The sequence below is a fragment of the Carica papaya genome, chromosome 2 (genome assembly GCF_054855325.1).
Source record: "Carica papaya isolate Zhongbai chromosome 2, ASM5485532v1, whole genome shotgun sequence".
Lineage (NCBI taxonomy): Eukaryota > Viridiplantae > Streptophyta > Magnoliopsida > Brassicales > Caricaceae > Carica > Carica papaya.
In genome coordinates, this window is record NC_142310.1 from 10,803,418 (window position 1) to 10,827,140 (window position 23,723).

Here is a 23,723-nt window from a genome sequence, read left to right on the forward strand (position 1 = left end):
GTTCTTGTTCAGACTTGTTATAAAATGCTTTTACTTTCAATTTCTTACTAGTAATTAATATACAAGGGTAATTCTTCTAGTTTTCTCTTTTAGAGAAATGAAATGGGTGATCTTAGTTGGTTGGTGTTTACTATCTCTACAGAAAAAATTAATTTTCAAGTGTTTAATCTTCCGCAATCTATTTAAGTTCTGACTTCATGCGGAACCGAATCCATCAGACAGTAAATTCTATTAAAGAAAAACAACAAATAAAAAAGTATCTTAATTTCTTTCACTGTTTCTTGGAAACTTATTTTTACCCCCTTTATGATTTTATATAGAAGTTTATGTAAATCTTACATGAAACCCCTACATATTTACGGATAGATATAAAATTGAAAGCCCGGTGTATAATTTTTATACTTCAAAAGAATGTACGTAATAGTTGAAGGGTTAATTTCTTCACCTATTTGATTAGTTAAACAAGTCAAAACATGTAAAGCCGATTGTAGATATGATATTTGAAGTCTTACCCAGTTCTGCACATTTAATGGTTACTAATATGGTGTAAACTTACTAAAAGCTAAAGACAATTAATCAATTAGACTTTGACAATTTCAATGGATTATCTTTTATTTTATTATGGTTAGTTCACTGACATTCAAGGAAATGACAAAAAATATATGTATATATATGTGTGTGTGTGTGTGTGTGTGTGTATGGTTTATGACAAGAACCCTTCAAATAAAACAGAGAAGGAAAGAAGGTATAGGAATTAATGTAGGATAAAATAGAACCAAAAGAGTGATTTGTTTGTTTGCTATATAACATTATGAGGTGCCTACTTGCAACTTACATGCTTCCATGACTCATGAGTTGTGGCTTATATAAATTTTATCACCTGGAGTCAGTACTCACAACTCTGAGGTTGACGGACTTGCTCCATATTTATTTATTTATAAGTGACATGGGCCTCTTCCTTTCGACCTTGTTCTGATCGCCGCCTATACATACATACACTTCATGCTGTATAAATACCCATATGTGTATATATATTATTGGCTGCTTGATTTGCTAGATCTTAAAGTGTACAAGTCCACACTCATGTTTGGTCTTGAATCATATATACATGATTCTCATTTATATTTATGTGCACAGAATATCATATTGGTTTATATTCAATTATATATATATATATCTAAAGAGAGGGAGAAAGTGGTTTACTTGCCTTCACTACCAAGTGCTGTAGGATTAGAGAAATGAAGGTCACAACACAGCAGATTCAACTCGCACCTGATCCCTTACGTGCTTATCACCTAACAATATGCTTTCGGATTTTTATTTTATTTTTATATGGTTTTTGAGAAGGTGACCTAATTTTGTTTTTTGATTAAACCAAAAGTCAACACTTAATATGGATACACTACATGTGAGTTGTTAAGATTTTTAAGTATAGTTATAATTGAAGCTTATAACATGTCATATACGCATGTTAATCGTATGATTATGGATAATGAAAAATAATAAAATAATAATCAATTTTACTTTAAAAAAGTATAAAAAGATAAAGATTTTAGGTTATAATAGTTTTAATTGAACTGGGTCATTTTTACTTTAGATTTACTACCACTTATACATATACATATATTTATGTACATATATATGTATTATTTGGTATCCCCTTAATAATTCGACCTGCAAAATGTAAAGCCAATTATTTATATAATTGCATTTATACATAATTAACATGAGAAAGGTCAGCCCTCCTAACCCATCAATCCCTATTAAAGAGAGGAAGAACTTTGTAATTATTCAATAATTATAGATGCTAATTTTAAATTATTTAAGAAGTGTGTGTATATATAATTTCATTAAATAATACTCGCATGTACCATTGTCCATATTCTTGGGATGTATAGTTAGGATTACAATTATCACTAGATGTTGTGTAAAAAAATTAACTTTTCAGTGACCGGAAACTAAAAGGAGAGTTCTAGAATGTAAGGTTTGGCTGACCAATTTCATTAAGATTTTATTCTCTTCTCTCGAATGAGGTGCTCTCTCCCCCCAGGTCAGGGGATAGATGAGGCAATAAGAGTTTATATAGAAATGTAAGCCTTACCTTTATATGAAAAACTAACGTGAGTCGTATAAAAAGAACGTTTATAAAGGTTATAGATACCAATAAAGTAGTCCCCTTGGAGTTTTTAAACCAACTTAAATCTTTAATATACAATTAAACACATATTATTAATAGAAAGAAAATTAAAAACATGAATTTACTCATCTTAAAGAGCCTTAAGGAAAGAGAAACCCCTTGTAGAGATACGAAATAGGATAATGGACTAACATGACTAACCTAAGTCAAATGACTTGGTTGCTGTAAGAGGTCAGAAGATAGATGAGACAATAAGAGTTTACATAGAAATATGAGCCTTACCCTTATATAAAAAACTAACACGAGCCATCGGAAAAGAGGTTGTTGAACGTGCTCATATTTTCTATTGTTGCCCTATTGATCGATAACAAAGTATTAAAAATTAATTATAATAACTTTATCCAAAATAAATATACAAAGGCATCGGACCATCTTCTTGAGGAGTACTTCCTTCGTTGTGACAATAATTATATATAAAATGTATATGCAACATATATTTGTAAAGTAAAACATCAATTAACCAAGAGAGCCTAATTTATAATGCCACTTATGACTTTTTAATTCCCTTATTAGGTCAAAGTACTTATTATCCATAACCTAATACTAACCCTATTTATATATTATATACACATATATAACTAAGGGTACATGACTAACCTAAGTAAAATGACTTAGTTGCTCTAAGAGGTCAGGAGATAGATGAGACAATAAGAGTTTACATAGAAATATGAGCCTTACCCTTATATGAAAAACTAAATCGAGCCATTAGAAAAGAGGTCGTTGAACGTGCTCATATTTTCTATTGTTGCCCTATTGATCAATAACAAAGTATCAAAAACTAATTGTAATAACTTTATCCAAAATAAATATACAAAGGCATTGGGCCATCTTTTTGAGGAGTACTTCTTTTGTTGTAGCAATAATCATATATAAAATGCATATGCAACATATACTTGTGAAGTAAAACATCAATTAACCAAGAAAGCCTAGTTTATAATGCCATTTATGGCTTTTTAGTTCTCTTATTGGGTTAAGTACTTGTTACTTATAACCTAATACTAACCCTATTTATACATATATATACACATATATAACTAAGGGTACATGAGATACCCTATATTTAAGGATAAAGTATAATGATATGACTTAAATATATATAAATTAATGAAAATGTGGCTACAATTAAACAAATAAAAAGCTAAAATAAAAATTTAGTTCATGTATTTTTGTTCAATTTAGTCTCTATCTCAATTTTGCATTAATTTAGTCCTTATAATTTCAAAAAATATTTGAATCAATTCATTCCTGTTATTAATATATAACGTATTAACTTCAGATTGTATGTATAAATTTTTTATTATATAATAAATTCTGATAGGTTATTAACCTAAATTAGATGTCATATGACGTATGACATTGCAGAAAAAGTTTTGCATATAGACTAGTTTAGGTATGTTAGTATTGAAAAAAACCCTATATATACTAGCTAGTCTCATCCTCAATACCTAATTCTTTTACTCATATTTGCAAAGACATGAACAATTGGCTTTCACCTTCTCCCCTTTAGTTCATCAATTGATTTGTGCACACTGAGAACATGACTTCTAATTCTTCATTCCTCAATCCCCATAAATGATGTCTCCTTCGTTTTCCTCTTCCTACCTCAAAACCCTCATTCACGCCACAACACCCATTCTCTATTTTGCTCACCCTTCTTCAATCGCTAATAAACAATATTACCCTAAGGCCACTAACAAGGCGACTAGCTTTACTAGTAATAGGGGCAATAATGTCAATCGTATGATTGGAGATCTAGTCTACTAAGGTGTATGACATTAGAATATGGATAGATGGGTAACTAAAATCACCTAAGAAGCCCAACTGGATCTAGTTGTTTAAAACTTGGAAAGACAACGTGAATCTTCATGAAGATGTCGACAACGCAAAAAATAGGTCATGTTTCTAGATTTTCTTCCTTCATGCTCAAACAGGTCAATTGATATGGGAAAGAGGAAAAAAAAGCAATTGGGGATTAGAGGTGGGGTCGATTAGTATATATATATATACACACATATATATATTTTTTAATGTAGACTAGCTTGAATTGTTTCATATATAAAATTTTTTTCTGTCGCTTCAAATATTACGTAATATCTGACGTAGATTAATGGTGACATCTAACATAGATTAATAGTCTACTAGAAAATGTCACATGCCAAGAATTTTACATATAACATCTAGAGTTAATAGTGATAGTATTAATAACAATGGAGTGATTAATTCAAATAGTATTAAAAAGTATATAGATTAAATTAATGTAAACTTGTAGTAGGGAGCATATTGAACAAAAATGATAGTACAGAGATTAATTTGTACTATTTTTGAAATACAAGTAGTTTTTTCTTATTTATATATAACATTAATATTAAAAATACATGATTCTTAAAATTTATCTTAGTTTTATTATTAGGTGAGCATAAGGATTATCACATTATCCTTATTAGTTTATTTCAATTTAGTTAACCATCTTATTTTATCTCATTATGGATGTGAAGTGTATAATAAATAAGGTAGCTATTGGCTATAAGCTTAAATAAACAACCTAGTAATGTATGGCATAACATTATTGAAGAGGACTTCCTGCTAAAAGGGCTCATGTGGAAAATGGGTAGTAATAAAAGTATAAACAATTACGGCAATAAATATGAGTAAATATGGTATACCTTAAATCTAAATATATTTTGCTTATGGGAGCCTTTGGTATGTCCCTATTACGAAAATTTAGAGTAATAATTTAATCATAATTATAAAATTTGTAATTTGGTTAACTAGAAGTCAACCTATATTACAAGTAAATCAATTGTCATTTTAAGTATTATCTCTAATAATATTAATACCTTATTATTGAAGTACGGAGCTAGTTTTAATTTTATGACAATTGATTCTTCGCTTCAACTTTATCCTCAAATAAAAAGAAATTGGTTATCACCAGACATTTTTTCGAGATTAACATTGATGTATTTTTTATTATTAATATGTGAAATGATAACTTTTTTCTTGAATGCCAAAACTACTTCAGAGATTATCTCTTTTATGTAATTGTTCAATCAAATTTGTCATTAATAAGATTAACGGTAGAAGTAGTAGGTTCATTGGAGATGTTGGCATTTTTCTTGAAGATATAGACTTAGTTCTCTCTGAATTTCAAAGGTATCTCCTTTAATTACGCATTTAGACAACATAACAATGGAAATTATTTTATAGGTAAGAAATATAACAATAGACATTATCTTATTTTCTTGGGTCGAAAATCTTTTGTTAGAAGTAACAAGTACCTGTATATTTGGTCGATTTGTCTCGTCAGTATATTTACTTCTTTAACAAAAAACTTTATATATATATATATTACATATTAATTTAAGTTGATGTACAAAGAATTGAAAAGATACTTAAAAATTTAATTGGTTGACATAATTAATTAAAATTTATATTGCAGAATATATACGAAAATACATAAAATTAGCTGTTACCCTTAAATATATAAATTTAGGCAATCCTCAATCGTAGTTCTCTATAATTTGTCAATTAGACTATATTAGTACTCTTACTTCGCCATGAATCTTTTTTTTTTTTTTTTTTTTTTTTTTCGGCGGAAGAAGAAGTAAAGATAGAATTTGCTTGAAAGTTAAAAAAACAATATATGCATATATATATATATATATATATATATATTACAAACTAAAAATGGGTGGTGGTGTGGTGGGTGCTTTTGTTTGAAGCAGGCAAAGGCATGACTTTAACGTGCAACCCCTCCTTGCTTTTAAAGGATTTTGTGTCCTTATTCATTATTCTCATAACTGATTCCTAACGTTTTTTCCCTCACTTATTCAACTCTTTATTTTCCCTTTAATTATTTTACACTTCATTCATTCATTTGTTTTTTTTTTTTTTCAACTCAACATTTACATATATTTATATTTATATATACATTTATATTTTAGTTCTGTTAATTCAATATATATAGCTTTTTCTAAAAAAAAAAATCATAAATAGTATACATACTAAGTTACTTTTTAGGTAAAATATCAAATAATTATATACATATAAATATTTATATAATTCTAACTTTCATGATAAATATTTGTAATTAATTAACTTTCTAATTTTCTTTTTCTTTTTTTTTTTTAAAATTATTATTATGGCAATCATTGTGTAAAGATTCTACTTTGTTATATATCAAACCCATTTATTAGATGAGTTCCATGTGTAATATATAACTTTACATAGAAATAATAATTTTGAATAGATTCATTTAATAATTATAACAAGAAGATTTAATAGCATTTCACATCATGCAAAAATATAGTTATGCTTAGAATTACTGACTATGTGAATTATACAATATTTCTTTTACTCTTCAAGCATAGCATATACCCAAATAAATATATTTTTTTAATAGCTAAATAAATGTGTCATTTCTATAGTTAAAGCAAAATGTTTTTTTTTTTTTTTTATAAAAAAAAGCTCACTAGACTTAGTATCAATAAGCCTAGAATAATATATTTCAATTGGTACACTAAAAAATTACAGTCTTCCTATAATTATTTTTTTATTGAGCAATTAAATAATAAAGGAATGAAACAAATTTTATTATTTAATTGGGATTTACCTATAATTTAATTAAAAATAATCAATTTAATTTATATGCAAAGGATTTAATTCCCAAAAGTCAATTTAATTTATACGGAAATAATTATTGTAAAATGAATAAAATACAATTAATCCATGTGGTCGTAGAGGAGGACTAATTCAATTAATTTTAATCAACCTTGAATGGTTAATCTGATTATATTTATATCTAATTAACGGACCCTTTCATGAATTATAGGGACTTTGAGGAAAAATAATCTCTGACTAGAATAAGCTTATAGTTATATAAATATATATATATATATATTACAAGTTAGGAGATAATGCATGCTTGTAAATTTTATTATAAAATAATAAAAATTAATCATTTTTTAGAATTGAAAAAAAAAATGCAATATTCTTCGCCAACTACGTCTTTTCGGTTCCTCTGGACTCCATTTCTATCATCAACTTTTTGCCGATCTTATTTGATTCATTAGTGATGATTTTGTCAGCATGTCTTAATCTTAAATGTATAACATTTAAAATTTGTTCTCATTTAAAAAAAAATAAAAAAAAAATATAATATTCTAAATTCTATTAAAATTTATAGAATTTGAAATACATATTTTTAATTTTACATTGAAACCTTATATATATATTGTGGATTTGTATAGTCTTTTTAAGGTTTGAACTAGGGTGTAAATTTAAAAGAAAATGCTTAGAACTTTTGGATTTATAATTCCAGACGTATATATATTCTTAATACTATTAAATACCCACAAGTAATGCTATTTCAATATTCAATAAGGCGATGTGACATCATAGATAAATACATTTGTGCACAAAATTACGAATAACCCAGTACTACAGTATATAAAATATGAGCAGTCCATACTGAGGAAGTTATTTATAATGTTTTTGTTCATAATTATAATTTTTATACAATCATTTCGTATAAAAAAACTTGAGATTCTCTGTAAATTCAGCAATTCATCTGAATGTTTTCTATTGAATTCATCTCAATTTAATTAGTACAAGTAAATGCAAAGTATGCATCTTTATAATGATGAAGGAAATTAAATTTAAAATTAGATATGCATAGTTATTTTTTTTTTGGCTACATGCTTGGTATTTTTCACATTCTATAAAAAAATTTGTGGATTTAATTCAATCTTTGTGTTCCATATGTCCTTTTTAATAAGATATGTAATAATTAGGTTATAAGTGTGATACATATATATATGAACATCCTGTTCCAACAAAAAAAACTAAAAAAAAAATTAAAAAAAGTTCAAGTATTTTTATATTTAAATTAAATTAATTAAAAATAATATATTCATTATTTAGAAAATAAATATGAACTAAATTTTTTAAATGATAAATGTATACTAATTATGTGATATTTAAAAAGTAAAATAAAAATAAATTTAATTTAATTAAAAAAATAAATTCTATTTGACAAACTTAATTTACACTTTTGTAGCTTATTAATAATAAGATTGATATAATTAATTAAAAGAATAAATTTACGCTTGAAAATTTGAAAAAGATAAAATTATGATTATTAAGTATGAGGGAGTGACGTGGAGAAATTAAAAGGTGGGTGAAAGTAAAAAGCTTTTCTTGTTAACACCACTTTGGAGGTTGTAAACGCAAGCAAGAATATTGGTGGCATTTGGCAGCTTAAATTTCATGGTTAGTTCTTCACGGGGGCGGCCTTCTTTCTTTCCCTTTTTTTTTTTTTTTTTTTTCTTCTTTTAAATAAATATATATACACACACACACAAATATATATATATATATATAGATATAAACAATACAAATACAGCAACCACCATGTTAGTTGTTAATTAGCGTCTATACACTATATAACAAACTCTCGTCTCTCCATTTTCATTGCTTCTCTTTCTTTCTGTCTTTTCTCTCTCTCCTCACATATACTATACTACTTGACTCACATGGAAGCTCAAGGGGATCAGGTATCTCTTCCACCATCTCATCATCATCAGAGCCACCGCATGATGATCAAAGGGAAGAGAACAAAGCGGCAAAGACAATCATCGCCGTTGATTCCGATGATCTCCACATCATCAACAGCTTCTGCAGGAGTTGTTGACCATGACTACGTTTCTTCTCCAACTTCATCAAGCACCGAAGAAGAAGAGGACATGGCTAATTGCTTAATCTTGTTGGCGCAGGGTCGTCATCACCCTCGTCGTCTTCAAGAAGTTACGAGTTCCAAGGTCAGTAGTGATCAGAAATTCAATCAAGTCTATGAGTGCAAAACATGTAATCGATCCTTTCCATCTTTCCAAGCTTTGGGTGGACACAGAGCCAGCCACAAGAAGCCTAAACCTAATTTTCCATCCAAGGATGATGTTGAAGACCAAGCTCAAGTACCCAAAATTAACATGATCATCATCAATAGTTCTCCTCCCCCTCCGCAGACCACAATTTCTTTGCAACCAAACAGCAATACCCACAAGGCTTATCATCACTCTACATCTAGCGGTAACCAAAACAAGTCAAAAATTCACGAGTGTTCCATTTGTGGATCGGAGTTTACTTCTGGGCAAGCTCTTGGAGGTCACATGAGGCGTCACAGGACGGCTGCAGCAGCCGCAGCCGGTGGTGGTTTGCAGGACACAAGCTCAACTAATGAATCCAACAATGGGGAAATTACTCATGAGATGAAACCCAGAAATATTCTGGCGTTAGATCTTAATTTGCCTGCACCAGAGGATCATGACCACCGTGGTGAAACGAAGTTCCAGTACGGATCAACTCAGCAAGGCCTTGTTTTCTCCACTCCGGCTTTGGTAGACTGCCATTACTAGCAGAAGAAGATAAAAAAAAAAAAAAAAAAAAAAAACCTCCGGCCATATATTGTTAAACATAATTAATATTTTTTTTTAATTGAATATATGAAATATATATTAATTCATGATTAGTATGATTTTGATTAAATTTTTGAAATTTTATCAAGTAGAATATTCTTTAATTTAGATGTTGTCATATTTGATGATCTACTTGTTGAAGTTGAATACTTTGAGTAAGTAAGTGGTTAGTGTTCATGGTTGCCTTTCATTCACGAAAAGTGAGTGATGGGGGCATCTTTTTTTTTTTTTCTTTTGATAATTTAAAATGGGTTTTAATATTTTGTTTGTTAAGTTGGAGAGCGATGTGTAAGAGTGAAGGCATGAAATGGGCATGGCTAGGGTTTGGCAGCAACCAGAACCACAACCAAAAAGTCGTGGATTAGGTTCCTCCTTCTATCTTTCTGTGTGTGTATATGTATATATATATATATATATATATGTATGTATATGTAGATTGGTTTAGAATAAAGTTAGCCTAACTACATGGACAACATTACAACACACTCACTTTGGCTACTTCACACTTCACTTGCACAGTCTGTTCTCATTAAATGACAAACAATAAGTGGATAGCAAAGCTGAGTTGGACACTGTTCATGCCATATGTATCCACCTGTATTCTGTTTTATATATATATATATATATATATATATATGTATTCTTTTAAAAAAATTATTATTATTATTATTTTTTCTGGGTTGGGTTTACTTTTTATGGTCCACCTAATTTCTATTTTCTGTAATATATAATATACATATGCATATATATATATGTGGAGTTATAAGCCTACCCATTACACCTAATTAACCAACTGAAACATCCCTTACTTTGTAAGTCACTTTAAAACTCACTTGGGTCTCATCATCCCTCCTTGGTCCCTCACATTGATATTCCCCAGGAAGATACTGCTTTTCAGGTACTGTAATTTTTCTCAATTATAACTATTAATTTATTTAAAGAGAAAAAAAAAAAAATTGATATTCATGGAATCAATGTCACCAATTACTTTTTTTTTTTTTTTTTTTTTAAAAAGTGAAAAAAAAAAAAAAAAAAAAGGCATGTGTTATGAAAAATAAAAAAAGAGAAAAAGAGATACAAAGAAGAGTGTGTAGAGGAGAGTTTGTTATGTGCACGTTTTTGGTGAATGTTGGTAAGAGATATCATGTGGGCGACATTGCGTGAGATGTCTAAATACAGAGAGCAAATTCACAACTTCATCATTGACATTTGCACATGTATATAGTGACCAGTAGAGAGACTTTACCTTCTCCCAATATTCTCCTCTACTTGGCTACTCTACTCTTATCTCCTCATATCATTAGTCTACGCAGCACAAAAATAAAATTTATATATACTACTTAAAATTTTGGCCAAGTCAAATAGCTTCAGATGTTGGTACTCTTAACTTATTATCCACCAATCACAGAGTGACACTTTGTAAATAATATTAAATTATTTTCAATCACTCATAGAGAATTATGATATAATTTTTTTAAATAATTCGACTTACTCTAAATAGTGATATTTGTAATGTCTCAACTCAAATATCAAATATATATATATATGTAGTATTTGATAAACTACCAAAAATTAAAAAGTTAAAATAAAATACTAGTAACATAGCTTATTTAAAACGATAGCAAAACAAAATTATATATACAAGAAAATAAAAATAAAATAAATCATGAAAATAGGATAATACTTTTCTTAATGCAGAATCTAATATCAATCAACATAATCAGGAACTCACACAATTTCATTCAAGTTACTAAAAGTATTTGATCTTATGAAAACTCTCCCTACTTAACCCTCTATCAAGAATAATAGGAACTAAAATCACTGAAAAACGGAGAATTAAAAGAATAATGGAAAAATGCTACAAAGAATTACCTTAATAACCATATCCACTTCTTACTCAACAAGAAGGATGAAGACACATTTCTTGAATAAGACTCACAATATTATTAGTTTTTAATTTTGGATACTTACAATAAAAACTTGATAATCTATTTATAGGATAAGTCATGTGAGTCAAATGATAATAAAAATTTTCTAATTAAAATTGTAATTATTTAGAAAATTAATTAAAAATAAAGTTTAAATTTTTAATTATGATATATATGGTCTTTCCCCTTTTCTTGGCCAATTGCTTCCTTTTCTTATCCATTTTTCATCACGTATTTGAAGACAATTGATAAGTCTATTATGCCCTTGGATTAATTAGTTGGGTAACTTATTTCCTTGGGCTTCTTTAGTGGATCCAAACCCATCTTCCTCATTAATCCAAACTTGGATGAAGAGTTGAAAAGCTTGTTGTAATCCTTGGGTCTGGCTCCTTGTTATGGGTCCACTTGGCATGATGATATCTCTTCCATATGGTTTTTTGTTATGGGCCCAATTGGCATGATGATGTCTCCTCCATACTGTAACGGCCCCGGAAATATTAAAATGAAATGAGTATTTAAATATATCAAATGCGGAAGCGATATCAAAATTTCAGTCAACATCCCTTACACGAAAAACCAAAAACGTACTTAAAATATAAAAGATTAAACTAACTAAGAGAGAAACTCGAAAATAAAACTATGAGTATGACTACAGAGTCTCTAGGCATCCCCTTCGTCGTCCTCCTGCGGAACGGGCTCGGGAACCATGTCTTCCTGATCTGAAATGGTTAAATAAGGAGTGAGCTACACTAGCCCAGTAAGAACATCACGATATCTCACCGTCACGGAGGTAAAGGTGGGTAGAAAAACACAAAAAGACCAATGGAGCATAATTTACAATAAACTCGTTTATTAACATGAAAACTTTTACCATCCACTTACCCCGGTGGAATTTATGAAAACAATATAAGAAAAATAATAACATTATCATAATCATGGAATAATATAAGCTGTAAAACATAACACTTATCACGCCTCTTGTAATTCAATCATTGTACAACATATCTTTTTCTCATTTACCAGCCTACTAGTATCCGTGGGGGTCCATAGGGGTTCCGCTACCCGTTAACCTTTAACATTCATAATCAGTTTCCAGGGCCGTCCCCATACCCCGTCCGGTATGGGCGCCAAAACCATGAACCTCAATACCCCGTCCGGTATGAGGGTGAAACGGGCCGTCCCCATACCCCGTCCGGTATGGGCGCCAAAACCATAAACCTCAATACCCCGTCCGGTATGAGGGTGAAACGGGCCGTCCCCATACCCCGTCCGATATGGGTGCCAAAACCATAAGATCTCCATACCCCGTCCGGCATGTGAGACCACAATCCCGGTAGGGTTCCCTACGGACCTGGTCCGTCCACCATCTCCCAGGATATCTAGTTAGGCTGACCCTCATAATACAATTATCAGTCTACACAATCTTTCATTTTCCTTTTCCTCAGTCAGCATCATCAATTCACATACAAACAAGCAAAACAGTAATTCATGCCGAACAGACAACATACAGTATCAGTTTTTCAGTCATTCAACCCATGATTAATAAAAACGTAGTATTTGCACACAAATCTGTAAAATGAACACATCAAACCTCATTTTGCATTTAAAGCTGTAAACAGGCTAAATAACAGTAAATCACCAATCACACTAGACTCGGGCTCCATTAGCCACCTTAAACAATTTCACACATTCGTTAATTCAAGAAATACCGTTTTATCATTTTGAACTTTAATACCGTGATAGGAAATAGGGTGAGGGGTCCTTACTTGTTTTCGGGATCCGAATACGATTCACAGTGCGCCTGCAGGCCGTCCCTAATTTTCTCTGAATTTTTCCCGGGGAACTGAAACACACTAACAGTACCTGCACGTGTTCCAAAAAAATCCAAATTAGGCCCAGGGCCCCTTTCTGACCAAATCGCAACTCCGGCACGGTGGCTCCGTCGTGCTCCGGCGACGGCGCCGCCGCTGGCGGCGGCGAGTCGCCTCGGGTTGGCTGTTTTCGGCCGTTTTCGGCCGAATTCGGCCACACTCGCATTGGTCCTTGTCAGAAAACAACCATAGGGCCCTCGGGGGGCCAAAAATCACGGAAAAGTGGAGCTTACCGGCGGCAGCGCTCTCGGGTACGGCGGCTCTCCGGCGAGGTTCGTGTTTTGGTGATTCGGCTTCGGTCAACCTGTAGAGAAAAGAATGGTGATCACGGTGATATAAAAATTGCATCGAACGGAGGCCAGGAAGGACCTCGTCGGAGGCAAAAATCTAGAGGGGCGCGGCGGCGCCGCTGGGTTTCGGCCGCGTATTCCGGCCGTTTGGCCGGGATTTCGGCCTCAATTTGGCCATAGGAGGAATCAGCGGAGAAAAACGAGTCGGGGGTATGAAATTTACCTCGATCGGCGGTCGGAAATTTCCCCGGTGCGGCGGCGGGTGGCGGCGGTTGGCCTCTGGTTCGTCTTCTCCGGCGAGCGGCGGGCGGCTAGGGTTTGTGGTCTGGTGTGGGGGTTCTATTTATAACCCCTTGCCTTTTGATCACAGCCGTTCATTTCGTTTTAATCTGGGCCGTTCGTTTTTGATTGAATCTGGGCCGTCCGTGCGATTGAATCTGGGCCGTCCGATCGCGCGATTGATCTGGGCCGTCGGATCGCACCCACGCGGATCGCCAACGTGGCTCCTTTCGGAGTGACGCGGTCTTGCCACGTGGCAGGCCCCGGTTGGCCGGGACTGCTGACCGGGCCTGCTGACGTGGCTGCTGACGTGGCCCCCCTTTTTTTTATTATATATATATATATATATATATTTTTTTTTTCCTCCTTTCCGGGTGCTACAACTCTCCCCCCCATAAAGAAATTTGGTCTCCAAATTTGCCTCATTACTCTTGATCAAACAGATGAGGATATTGGGCCCTAAATTCTGATTCCAGCTCCCAAGTCGCCTCCCTAGGCGTGTGGTTCTGCCACAAGACTTTTACAAATGATATTTCCCGGTTACGGAGTATTCTGCTTTCTCGGTCCGTGATACTGACCGGTACTTCTTCATAAGACAAGTCCTCTCGGAGTGAAAGCGGTTCATGAGCCACGACATGAGAAGGGTCCGGATTGTACTTGCGCAGCATAGATACATGAAACACATTGTGAACCCAGGAGAGCTCAGGGGGCAGTGCAAGTCTGTAGGCAGTGGTACCAATCTTGTCTAAGATTTCAAAGGGTCCAATGTATCTGGGGTTTAATTTTCCCCTTCTGCCGAACCTACTAATTCCCTTGAAGGGGGTGACTTTAAGAAACACCCGGTCACCTTTCTCAAAGGCCAAGTCTCTCCTCCGGGTATCAGCATAGCTCTTCTGCCTACTCTGAGCTGTCTGGATGTTCTTCTTGATCTTAACTATCTTGGACGTGGTTTCTTCCACCAAATCCGGGCCAAACAATCTTCTATCGCCCACTTCCTCCCAACAAATCGGTGACCTGCACGGACGCCCGTATAGCGCCTCATATGGGGCCATGCCGATGCTTGCTTGGTAACTGTTGTTGTAGGCAAACTCTATCAGGGGTAGATGGTCGTCCCAATGGCCTCCGGAGTCAAGGACACAAGCTCGGAGCATATCCTCCAGCGTACGGATTGTCCTCTCTGATTGTCCATCGGTTTGGGGGTGGAAGGCAGTACTAAGGGACAACTTTGTTCCCATAGCTTGCTGGATACTATTCCAGAACCGAGAAGTGAATCTGGGATCCTTGTCGGATACCACTGTTACTGGGACCCCATGCAGTCTGACTATTTCCCGGACATACATTCTTGCCAACTTGTCCAACGAATCAGTCATTCTGATGGCCAGGAAGTGGGAAGACTTAGTGAGTCGGTCAACAATTACCCATATGGCATCGTGTCCCGATCGTGCCTTGGGTAGTCCCGATACGAAGTCCATGGTGATGTGTTCCCACTTCCATTCTGGAATCGGTAAAGGCTGAAGCAACCCCCCTGGGCGTTGATGTTCTGCTTTGACCTGCTGACATACCAAGCACTTAGATACAAAGTCGGCTATATCTCTCTTCATCCCATTCCACCAGAATCGGGGTCGCATAGTTTGGTACATTTTTGTACTTCCTGGATGCATGGCGAACCTTGAACTATGAGACTCTGTCATGATGTCTCTTTTTAATTCATTGTCGTCTGGGACACACATTCTGTCCTTGAAACGAATCAATCCGTCGGCAGAGATCTGAAATTCTGAGTTCACTCCCTGTTCTGCATCCTTCTTGCGGTTTGCTAGGGCGGGGTCGATTGACTGGGCTTCCTTTATTCTTTGGATTAACTCGGGTTAGACTGCTAGGTGGCTCAAACATGTGGCCCTCTTCATATCTTGCAGTCGAACCTGCTGCGTAGCCCCAATGGACCTGCATTCCGAAACCATCAGATGGGCTAGGGTGCCTGCACTCTTCCTACTGAGGGCATCGGCTACTACGTTGCCCTTACCTGGATGGTATAGGATGTCACAATCATAGTCCTTGAGGAGTTCCATCCACCTTCTCTGACGCATGTTGAGATCCTTCTGAGTGAAGATGTGCTTCAAGCTCTTATGATCGGTGTAGATCTGAAAGGTCTCTCCATACAAATAATGGCGCCAGATTTTCAAGACGTGTATGATTGCGGCAAGCTCCAAGTCATGGGTAGGATAGTTCTTCTCATGATTCTTTAGCTGTCTAGACCCATATGCTATAACCTTTCCATGCTGCATCAGGACACAACCCAGGCCCAGATAGGAGGCATCACTATAAACTGTATACCCTCCTGATCCACTCGGTAGAGCCAGCACGGGTGCAGTAGTCAGTCGCTTCTTCAATTCTGAAAAACTCCTTTCGCAATTCTCATTCCAATCAAACTTTGCATTCTTCTTTGTGAGTCGGGTTAGAGGGGCCGCTAGACTGGAGAACCCTTCGACAAACCGGCGGTAATAACCCGCCATCCCTAGGAAACTGCGAATTTCCTTAACTGTTGTCAGCCTTTCCCAACCAAGTACCGCTTCAACCTTTTCGGGGTTCACCGACACCCCTTCCTTCGATATAACATGTCCTAGGAAGGCGGTTTGCTCGAGCCAAAATCCACACTTGCTCAACTTTGCATACAACTTCTTTTCCCTGAGTACCTGGAGGACTTGGGCAAGATGATGAACATGTTCTTCTCTACTTTTTGAGTAGACTAAGATATCATCGATGAACACGATGACAAATTTATCCAAAAACTCTCTGAAGATTCTGTTCATTAGATCCATAAAGATGGCCGGGGCGTTGGTTAGCCCAAACGGCATAACCAGGAACTCATAGTGTCCGTACCTGGTTCGGAATGCCGTCTTGGGGATGTCTTCAGCTCTCACTTTCACCTGATGGTAACCTGATCGTAGATCTATTTTAGAAAAGACCTGTGCACCCTGCAACTGATCGAAAAGGTCATCGATCCGGGGGAGAGGGTACTTGTTTTTAATTGTTACCTTGTTTATCCTTCTAGAATCAATACACAGTCTCAACGTTCCATCTCCTTTCTTTGCAAAAGTAACCCTGGCACCCCATGGGGAAATGCTGTGTCTAATGAAGCCACTGTTTTGTAGCTCAGTGATTTGTTTCCTTAGCTCTTCCATCTCGATGCGGCTCATTCGGTAAGGAGCTACCAAGATGGGTTGGGTTCCTGGCTGTAAGTCTATGGTGAACTCGACCTCTCTGTCCCCTGGTAGACCGGGCAGTTCATCCGGAAATACGTCTGGAAAGTCTCGGACTACTGGAATCTCTTGGATACAAACTTCCTTCTTGGGTTTACCTAGTTAGGGAAAATATAATATCAACGCACTGGGAATTAAGAAGAAAAGAATTTGTCATTAGGGAGAATCAGTACCGAATAATTTTATTAACTTGTAAATGGCTCCTCGTTGGGAGGATTAAATACAATCTTTTTATTAAAGCAGTCTATGGTGGCGTGATACGCCGCCAGCCAATCCATTCCTAGGATTACATCAAAATCCCCTGTGTCTAACCCTATCAGGTCTACCCTCAATTTCTTATCTGCTATCTCCACGACACATGCCCTGTAGACAACCTCTCCTAGTAATGTCTCCCCCCCAGCGGTAGATACAAACAATAATGAATCAAGTCTATCAGGTGATACACAAATTTTGGAAGCAAGAACATGTGAAATAAAAGAATGTGATGCACCAGTATCAAACAAAATATGAGCAATGTGGCCAGAGATAGTATACATACCATGTACCACGTCCGGGTCTGCATCGGCATCCTTCTGGGTAAGGTTGTAAACTCTGCCCTGGATTGGAGGCCTCCCTTGATTCTGGTTCCTAGGGCACTCCCTCGCATAGTGCTGGGCACTGCCGCATATGCGACAGGTGTTGTTGAGGCGGTAGCAGGGTCGGTCCCCATGATCCCTGCCGCAGTACTGGCAGGTCTTCCCACGAGCTGCCCCCATAGCCTGAGGAGGGCCCTGAACGGCAGGCCTGGGTCTCTTACTCGGTTGGACAGGCATGGTAGGCGCTGGCCTGCGGAGCGGGGCTGAAGGTCGGGAACTTCCCGTTAGCTGAGGGCGGGTGTCGAAGCTCCTTTCTATGATCTGCGCCTTTGCCAGGACTGCCGAATATGTCTCGAGCTCCATCACCAACAAGTGCTGTCTGATCGCCGGGCGGAGACCCCACTGGAATTTCCTGGCCTTTCGGCCCTCATCCAACAATGTCTCCAGGGCATGTCGGCCCAACTCCAGGAACTTGCGGGCATACTCCGACACTGTCATATTACCCTGGACCAACTGAGCAAATTCCATTTCCTTTAAATGTTGGATGTGTTTAGGGAGATACTCCGCATGGAAAGCCGCTAGGAACTGCTTCCAAGTAACTGGTACAGGCAGGGTGGCCCGCTTGAGCTCCCACCAGCGTACTGCTTCCCCTACCAGCATGTAGAAGGCAATGGCAGCCCTCTGCTCAGGAATTACTCCCAAGGTCTCAAAGGCTCTCTCAGTCTCCGCCAGCCAGTATTGGGCCTCTTCGAAAGAGGATCCCCCTGAAAAAGTAGAAGGGTTCAGTCTCCTGTACCTCTCTATGAAGCCGGGGTCGATCAAGGAGGGAGCGGGGTCCCGAGGTAGAGGGACTGGGGCCGGCTGAGGGTGAACTGGGGGACCCTGTGGTGGCGCCTGCTGATGGGGTGGGGGCACTGGAATGTGCTGTGGCGGTACCTGTTGGTACTGTGGCTGTGGTACCGGGTCGTACCGCGGCTGTGGTGCCGGGTGGTACTGTGGAGGAACAGGCTCCTGCCGGGGTGGCTCGGGATCAGCCTGCTGTAACGGGGGCTCAACCTGCGCTAGTGGAGGAGGTCCGGGTAACTCCCTTCTCTCCTCTTGCCTTCGCTGGGCAGTTACGAGAGCTTCTACCATCTCATATAATCTGTCCAAATCCTCCCGAAGCGAATTATCTTGGGCCGCTCGGTTTAGTGGGGGCCTTCCTCTCCTCATTTCTGTGTACCTACATTTACAAGGAATGGTTGAGTAACGACCAATCGGTGAGTATTTCTTTAAAGGACTATAGTGTAAGGGATGGGTCCGAGGAAATGCGGCTCTGATACCAACTGTAACGGCCCCGGAAATATTAAAATGAAATGAGTATTTAAATATATCAAATGCGGAAGCGAGATCAAAATTTCAGTTAACATCCCTTACACGAAAAACAAAAAACGTACTTAAAATATAAAAGATTAAACTAACTAAGAGAGAAACTCGAAAATAAAACTATGAGTATGACTACAGAGTCTCTAGGCATCCCCTTCGTCGTCCTCCTGCGGAACGGGCTCGGGAACCATGTCTTCCTGATCTGAAATGGTTAAATAAGGAGTGAGCTACACTAGCCCAGTAAGAACATCACGATATCTCACCGTCACGGAGGTAAAGGTGGGTAGAAAAACACAAAAAGACCAATGGAGCATAATTTACAATAAACTCGTTTATTAACATGAAAACCTTTACCATCCACTTACCCCGGTGGAATTTATGAAAACAATATAAGAAAAATAATAACATTATCATAATCATGGAATAATATAAGCTGTAAAACATAACACTTATCACGCCTCTTGTAATTCAATCATTGTACAACATATCTTTTTCTCATTTACCAGCCTACTAGTATCCGTGGGGGTCCATAGGGGTTCCGCTACCCGTTAACCTTTAACATTCATAATCAGTTTCCAGGGCCGTCCCCATACCCCGTCCGGTATGGGCGCCAAAACCATGAACCTCAATACCCCGTCCGGTATGAGGGTGAAACGGGCCGTCCCCATACCCCGTCCGGTATGGGCGCCAAAACCATAAACCTCAATACCCCGTCCGGTATGAGGGTGAAACGGGCCGTCCCCATACCCCATCCGATATGGGTGCCAAAACCATAAGATCTCCATACCCCGTCCGGCATGTGAGACCACAATCCCGGTAAGGTTCCCTACGGACCTGGTCCGTCCACCATCTCCCAGGATATCTAGTTAGGCTGACCCTCATAATACAATTATCAGTCTACACAATCTTTCATTTTCCTTTTCCTCAGTCAGCATCATCAATTCACATACAAACAAGCAAAACAGTAATTCATGCCGAACAGACAACATACAGTATCAGTTTTTCAGTCATTCAACCCATGATTAATAAAAACGTAGTATTTGCACACAAATCTGTAAAATGAACACATCAAACCTCATTTTGCATTTAAAGCTGTAAACAGGCTAAATAACAGTAAATCACCAATCACACTAGACTCGGGCTCCATTAGCCACCTTAAACAATTTCACACATTCGTTAATTCAAGAAATACCGTTTTATCATTTTGAACTTTAATACCGTGATAGGAATAGGGTGAGGGGTCCTTACTTGTTTTCGGGATCCGAATACGATTCACAGTGCGCCTGCAGGCCGTCCCTAATTTTCCCTGAATTTTTCCCGGGGAACTGAAACACACTAACAGTACCTGCACGTGTTTCAAAAAAATCCAAATTAGGCCCAGGGCCCCTTTCGGACCAAATCGCAACTCCTGCTGACGTGGCTGCTGACGTGGCCCCCTTTTTTTATTTATTTATTTATTTTATATATATATATATATTTTTTTTTTTTATTTTATATTTTTTTTATTTTTTTTTATTTTATATATATATATATATTTTTTTTTTTTTTCCTCCTTTCCGGGTGCTACACATGTAGCCCAAGATGATCCATGCTCACATCATCTCCCTCCTCTTCAAGATGATTCGTCCTTGAATCTGGACCTACATAAAAAAAGGAAAGGTCAACAACTTTAAAGGTGGTTGTAACGCCATACATACCTGGGAAGTCTATCTTGTAGGTGTTGTCATTGATACACTTCAAGATTTAGAACGGGCCATCTCCTCTAGGGTCTAGTTTTGACTTCTTTTATTTAGAAATTTTTTCCTTCCTTATATGGACCTATATCCAATCTCCAGGTTGAAATGTGATTTATTTTCTCCCTTTATTGGCTCTGCAGGTATATGATTCAATCTTTTTCTCCAAGTGTTCTCGTGCCTTTTTGTGTATAGTTTTGATTAACTCTACTCTTTATTGTCCACCCAGATTAACAAGTTCCTGCAAAGGTCAAGGAGTTAAATCAAGTGGGATTAGCGGGTTAAACTCATATACAATCTGAAAAGGAGATAAGCCGGTGGAAGAGTGAATAGTTCTGTTATAAGCAAACTCCACTAAAGGTAAACACTCTTCCATGTTTTTAAATTTTTTCCAACTACCGCCCTCAATAAGGCTTTTAGAGTCCTATTAACTACTTACATCTGTCCATCAGTCTGGGGGTGACAGACAGTAGAAAATAATAGTTTAGTCCCTAATTTGTGGCACAAGACTTTCCAAAAGTGACTTAGGAATTTGATATCCCTATCATTAACTATGGTCCTGGCCACACCATGTAGCTGCATGACATCACTGAAAAATAGATTGACTATATTCATTGCATCATTTGTTCTATGAAATGCTATAAAGTGTATCATTTTACTGAACTTGTCTACTACAACGAATATATTATCACTTCCTCGCTTAGTCCTTGGTAACTCTAACAGAAAATCTATAGACACATCCGTCCATTGTGTTAACGGAATGGGTAACAGAGTGTATAGTCCGTGCGGTATGGACCTAGACTTGGCCTGCCAATATGCAATACACTTCTTACACACTTGCTCTACATCCGTGCACATGTTAGGCCAGTAGAAGTGTTCCTGTAGGATACTTAGAGTATTATCTACCCCAAATTGTCCTATGAGTCCCCCACGGTGTGACTCACGTGTAACAATTCCCGGTAGGAGCATACAGGTACACACAAGTTTTCATCTTTAAACAAAAACTCATCATGCATATAGAACTTCTAGAAGACATATTTTTCACATGCTGCATAAACATTAGCAAAGTCATTATTATTGTGATATAATTCCTTAATATACTCAAAGCCAAACAATTTAGAACTAAGATTTGTAACTAATACATACCTACGTGACAATCCATTTGCTACAATATTGTCTTTACATTTCTTATACTTGATGATACAAGGAAATGTTTCAATGAATTCTACCCAATTACCATGTCGGCGGTTGAGCTTACCATGTCCCTTTAGATATTTTAATGATTCATGATCTGTGTGGATCACGAGCTCCTTGGGTAGGAGATAATTCTGTCATACCTCTAGTGCTCTCACTAGTGCATACAGTTCTTTGTCGTAGGTGGAGTTATTAAGAGGTGTACCGTTGAGCTTTTCACTAAAATAGGCAATGGGATGCCCTTCCTGTAGCAGTACTGCTCCTACACCGATACCTAAAGCATCAGATTCAAGCTCAAATGTTTTATCAAAATTTAGTAATGCTAGAATAGGCACAGTACACAACTTTTCTTTAAGTAAAGTAAAAACATTTTCCTGTTTCTCAGTTCATACAAATTTTATGTCTTTATTAACAAGTTCATTTAAAGGTGCAACTATAGAACTGAAATCCCTTACAAATCGTCGGTAGAAACTGGCTAGGCCATGGAAACTCCTAACCTCGCTTGCAATCTTATGCGTAGGCCAATCTCTAATGGCTTTTACTTTCTTGTCATCTATTTCGATACCCTGTGTGCTAACAACAAAGTCCAAAAAGATTAGTTTTTCACTACAAAATGTACATTTTTTGAGGTAGCATACAATTTATCTATTTGCAATATCTCTAGAATACTTTTAATATGTTCAACATGATCTTCTAATCATTTGCTATATATTAAAATATCATCAAAGTAATCAACTATAAACTTACCAAAATATGGTTGTAAAATATGATTCATTAAATGCATGCAAGTGTTAGGAGAAGTAGTCAACCCAAAAGATGTAACCAACCACTCATACAAACTGTATTTTATTTTAAAGGTAGTCTTCCATTCATCTTTGGGATTCATACGGATATGATGGTAGCCACTCTTCAAGTCAATCTTGGTGAAGATGCTTGCATCACTTAACTTGTTGAGTATATCATCGAGTCAGAGAATGGGGTATTTATACTTAGCCATGATTTTATTCACGACCCAGTAATCCACACACATCCTTCAAGACCCATATTTCTTGGGTACCAACACGACTAACACTGCACAAGGACTCAAACTTTCACGAATATGTCATTTCTCCAACAAATCCTCTACTTGTCTCTTAAGCTCCTTTGTCTCCTTGGGATTGCTTTGGTCGGTGGGCTGATTGGGAATCGATGATCCGGAGGCAAAGTCGATTCGGTGCTCGATCCCTCGTATCAGTGGTAATACGTCTGATATCTCTTCTAGAAATACATCTTTGAATTCTTGCAAAACAGATAACAAAACACTAGGCAAAGAGGGGTTAAGGTCAATTAAACTCAAATAAGCCTCCTTATACTGAAGTACAACTAGACTTTTTTTATCACGATATGCTCTCCTCAACTCTCTCTCCTTTATAAGTAGACACTCTTTTTTCTCTTGTTTCTTTTCCGTCACTAAGCTTTCTCTTTTCTTTTGGGTTTTTTACTCTCTTAATGGACCTTTTTTTTGTATCTTTATCACTCAGTGGGCCTTCTATTTTTTTGGGCCTCTTTTTGTTCACTCATTGGGC

General features: G+C 36.6%; 1 protein-coding gene across 1 annotated transcript; it reads left to right on the top strand.

Moving 5' to 3' along the window:
- The first annotated feature begins 8,551 nt into the window (after nt 1-8,551).
- On the top strand, nt 8,552-9,831 carry LOC110824136 (C2H2-type zinc finger family protein). The gene has a single exon (XM_022054691.2). It carries the CDS (start codon nt 8,728-8,730, stop codon nt 9,604-9,606), a length of 879 nt encoding a protein of 292 aa, XP_021910383.1. The 5' UTR covers nt 8,552-8,727; the 3' UTR covers nt 9,607-9,831.
- The last annotated feature ends 13,892 nt before the right edge of the window (nt 9,832-23,723 follow it).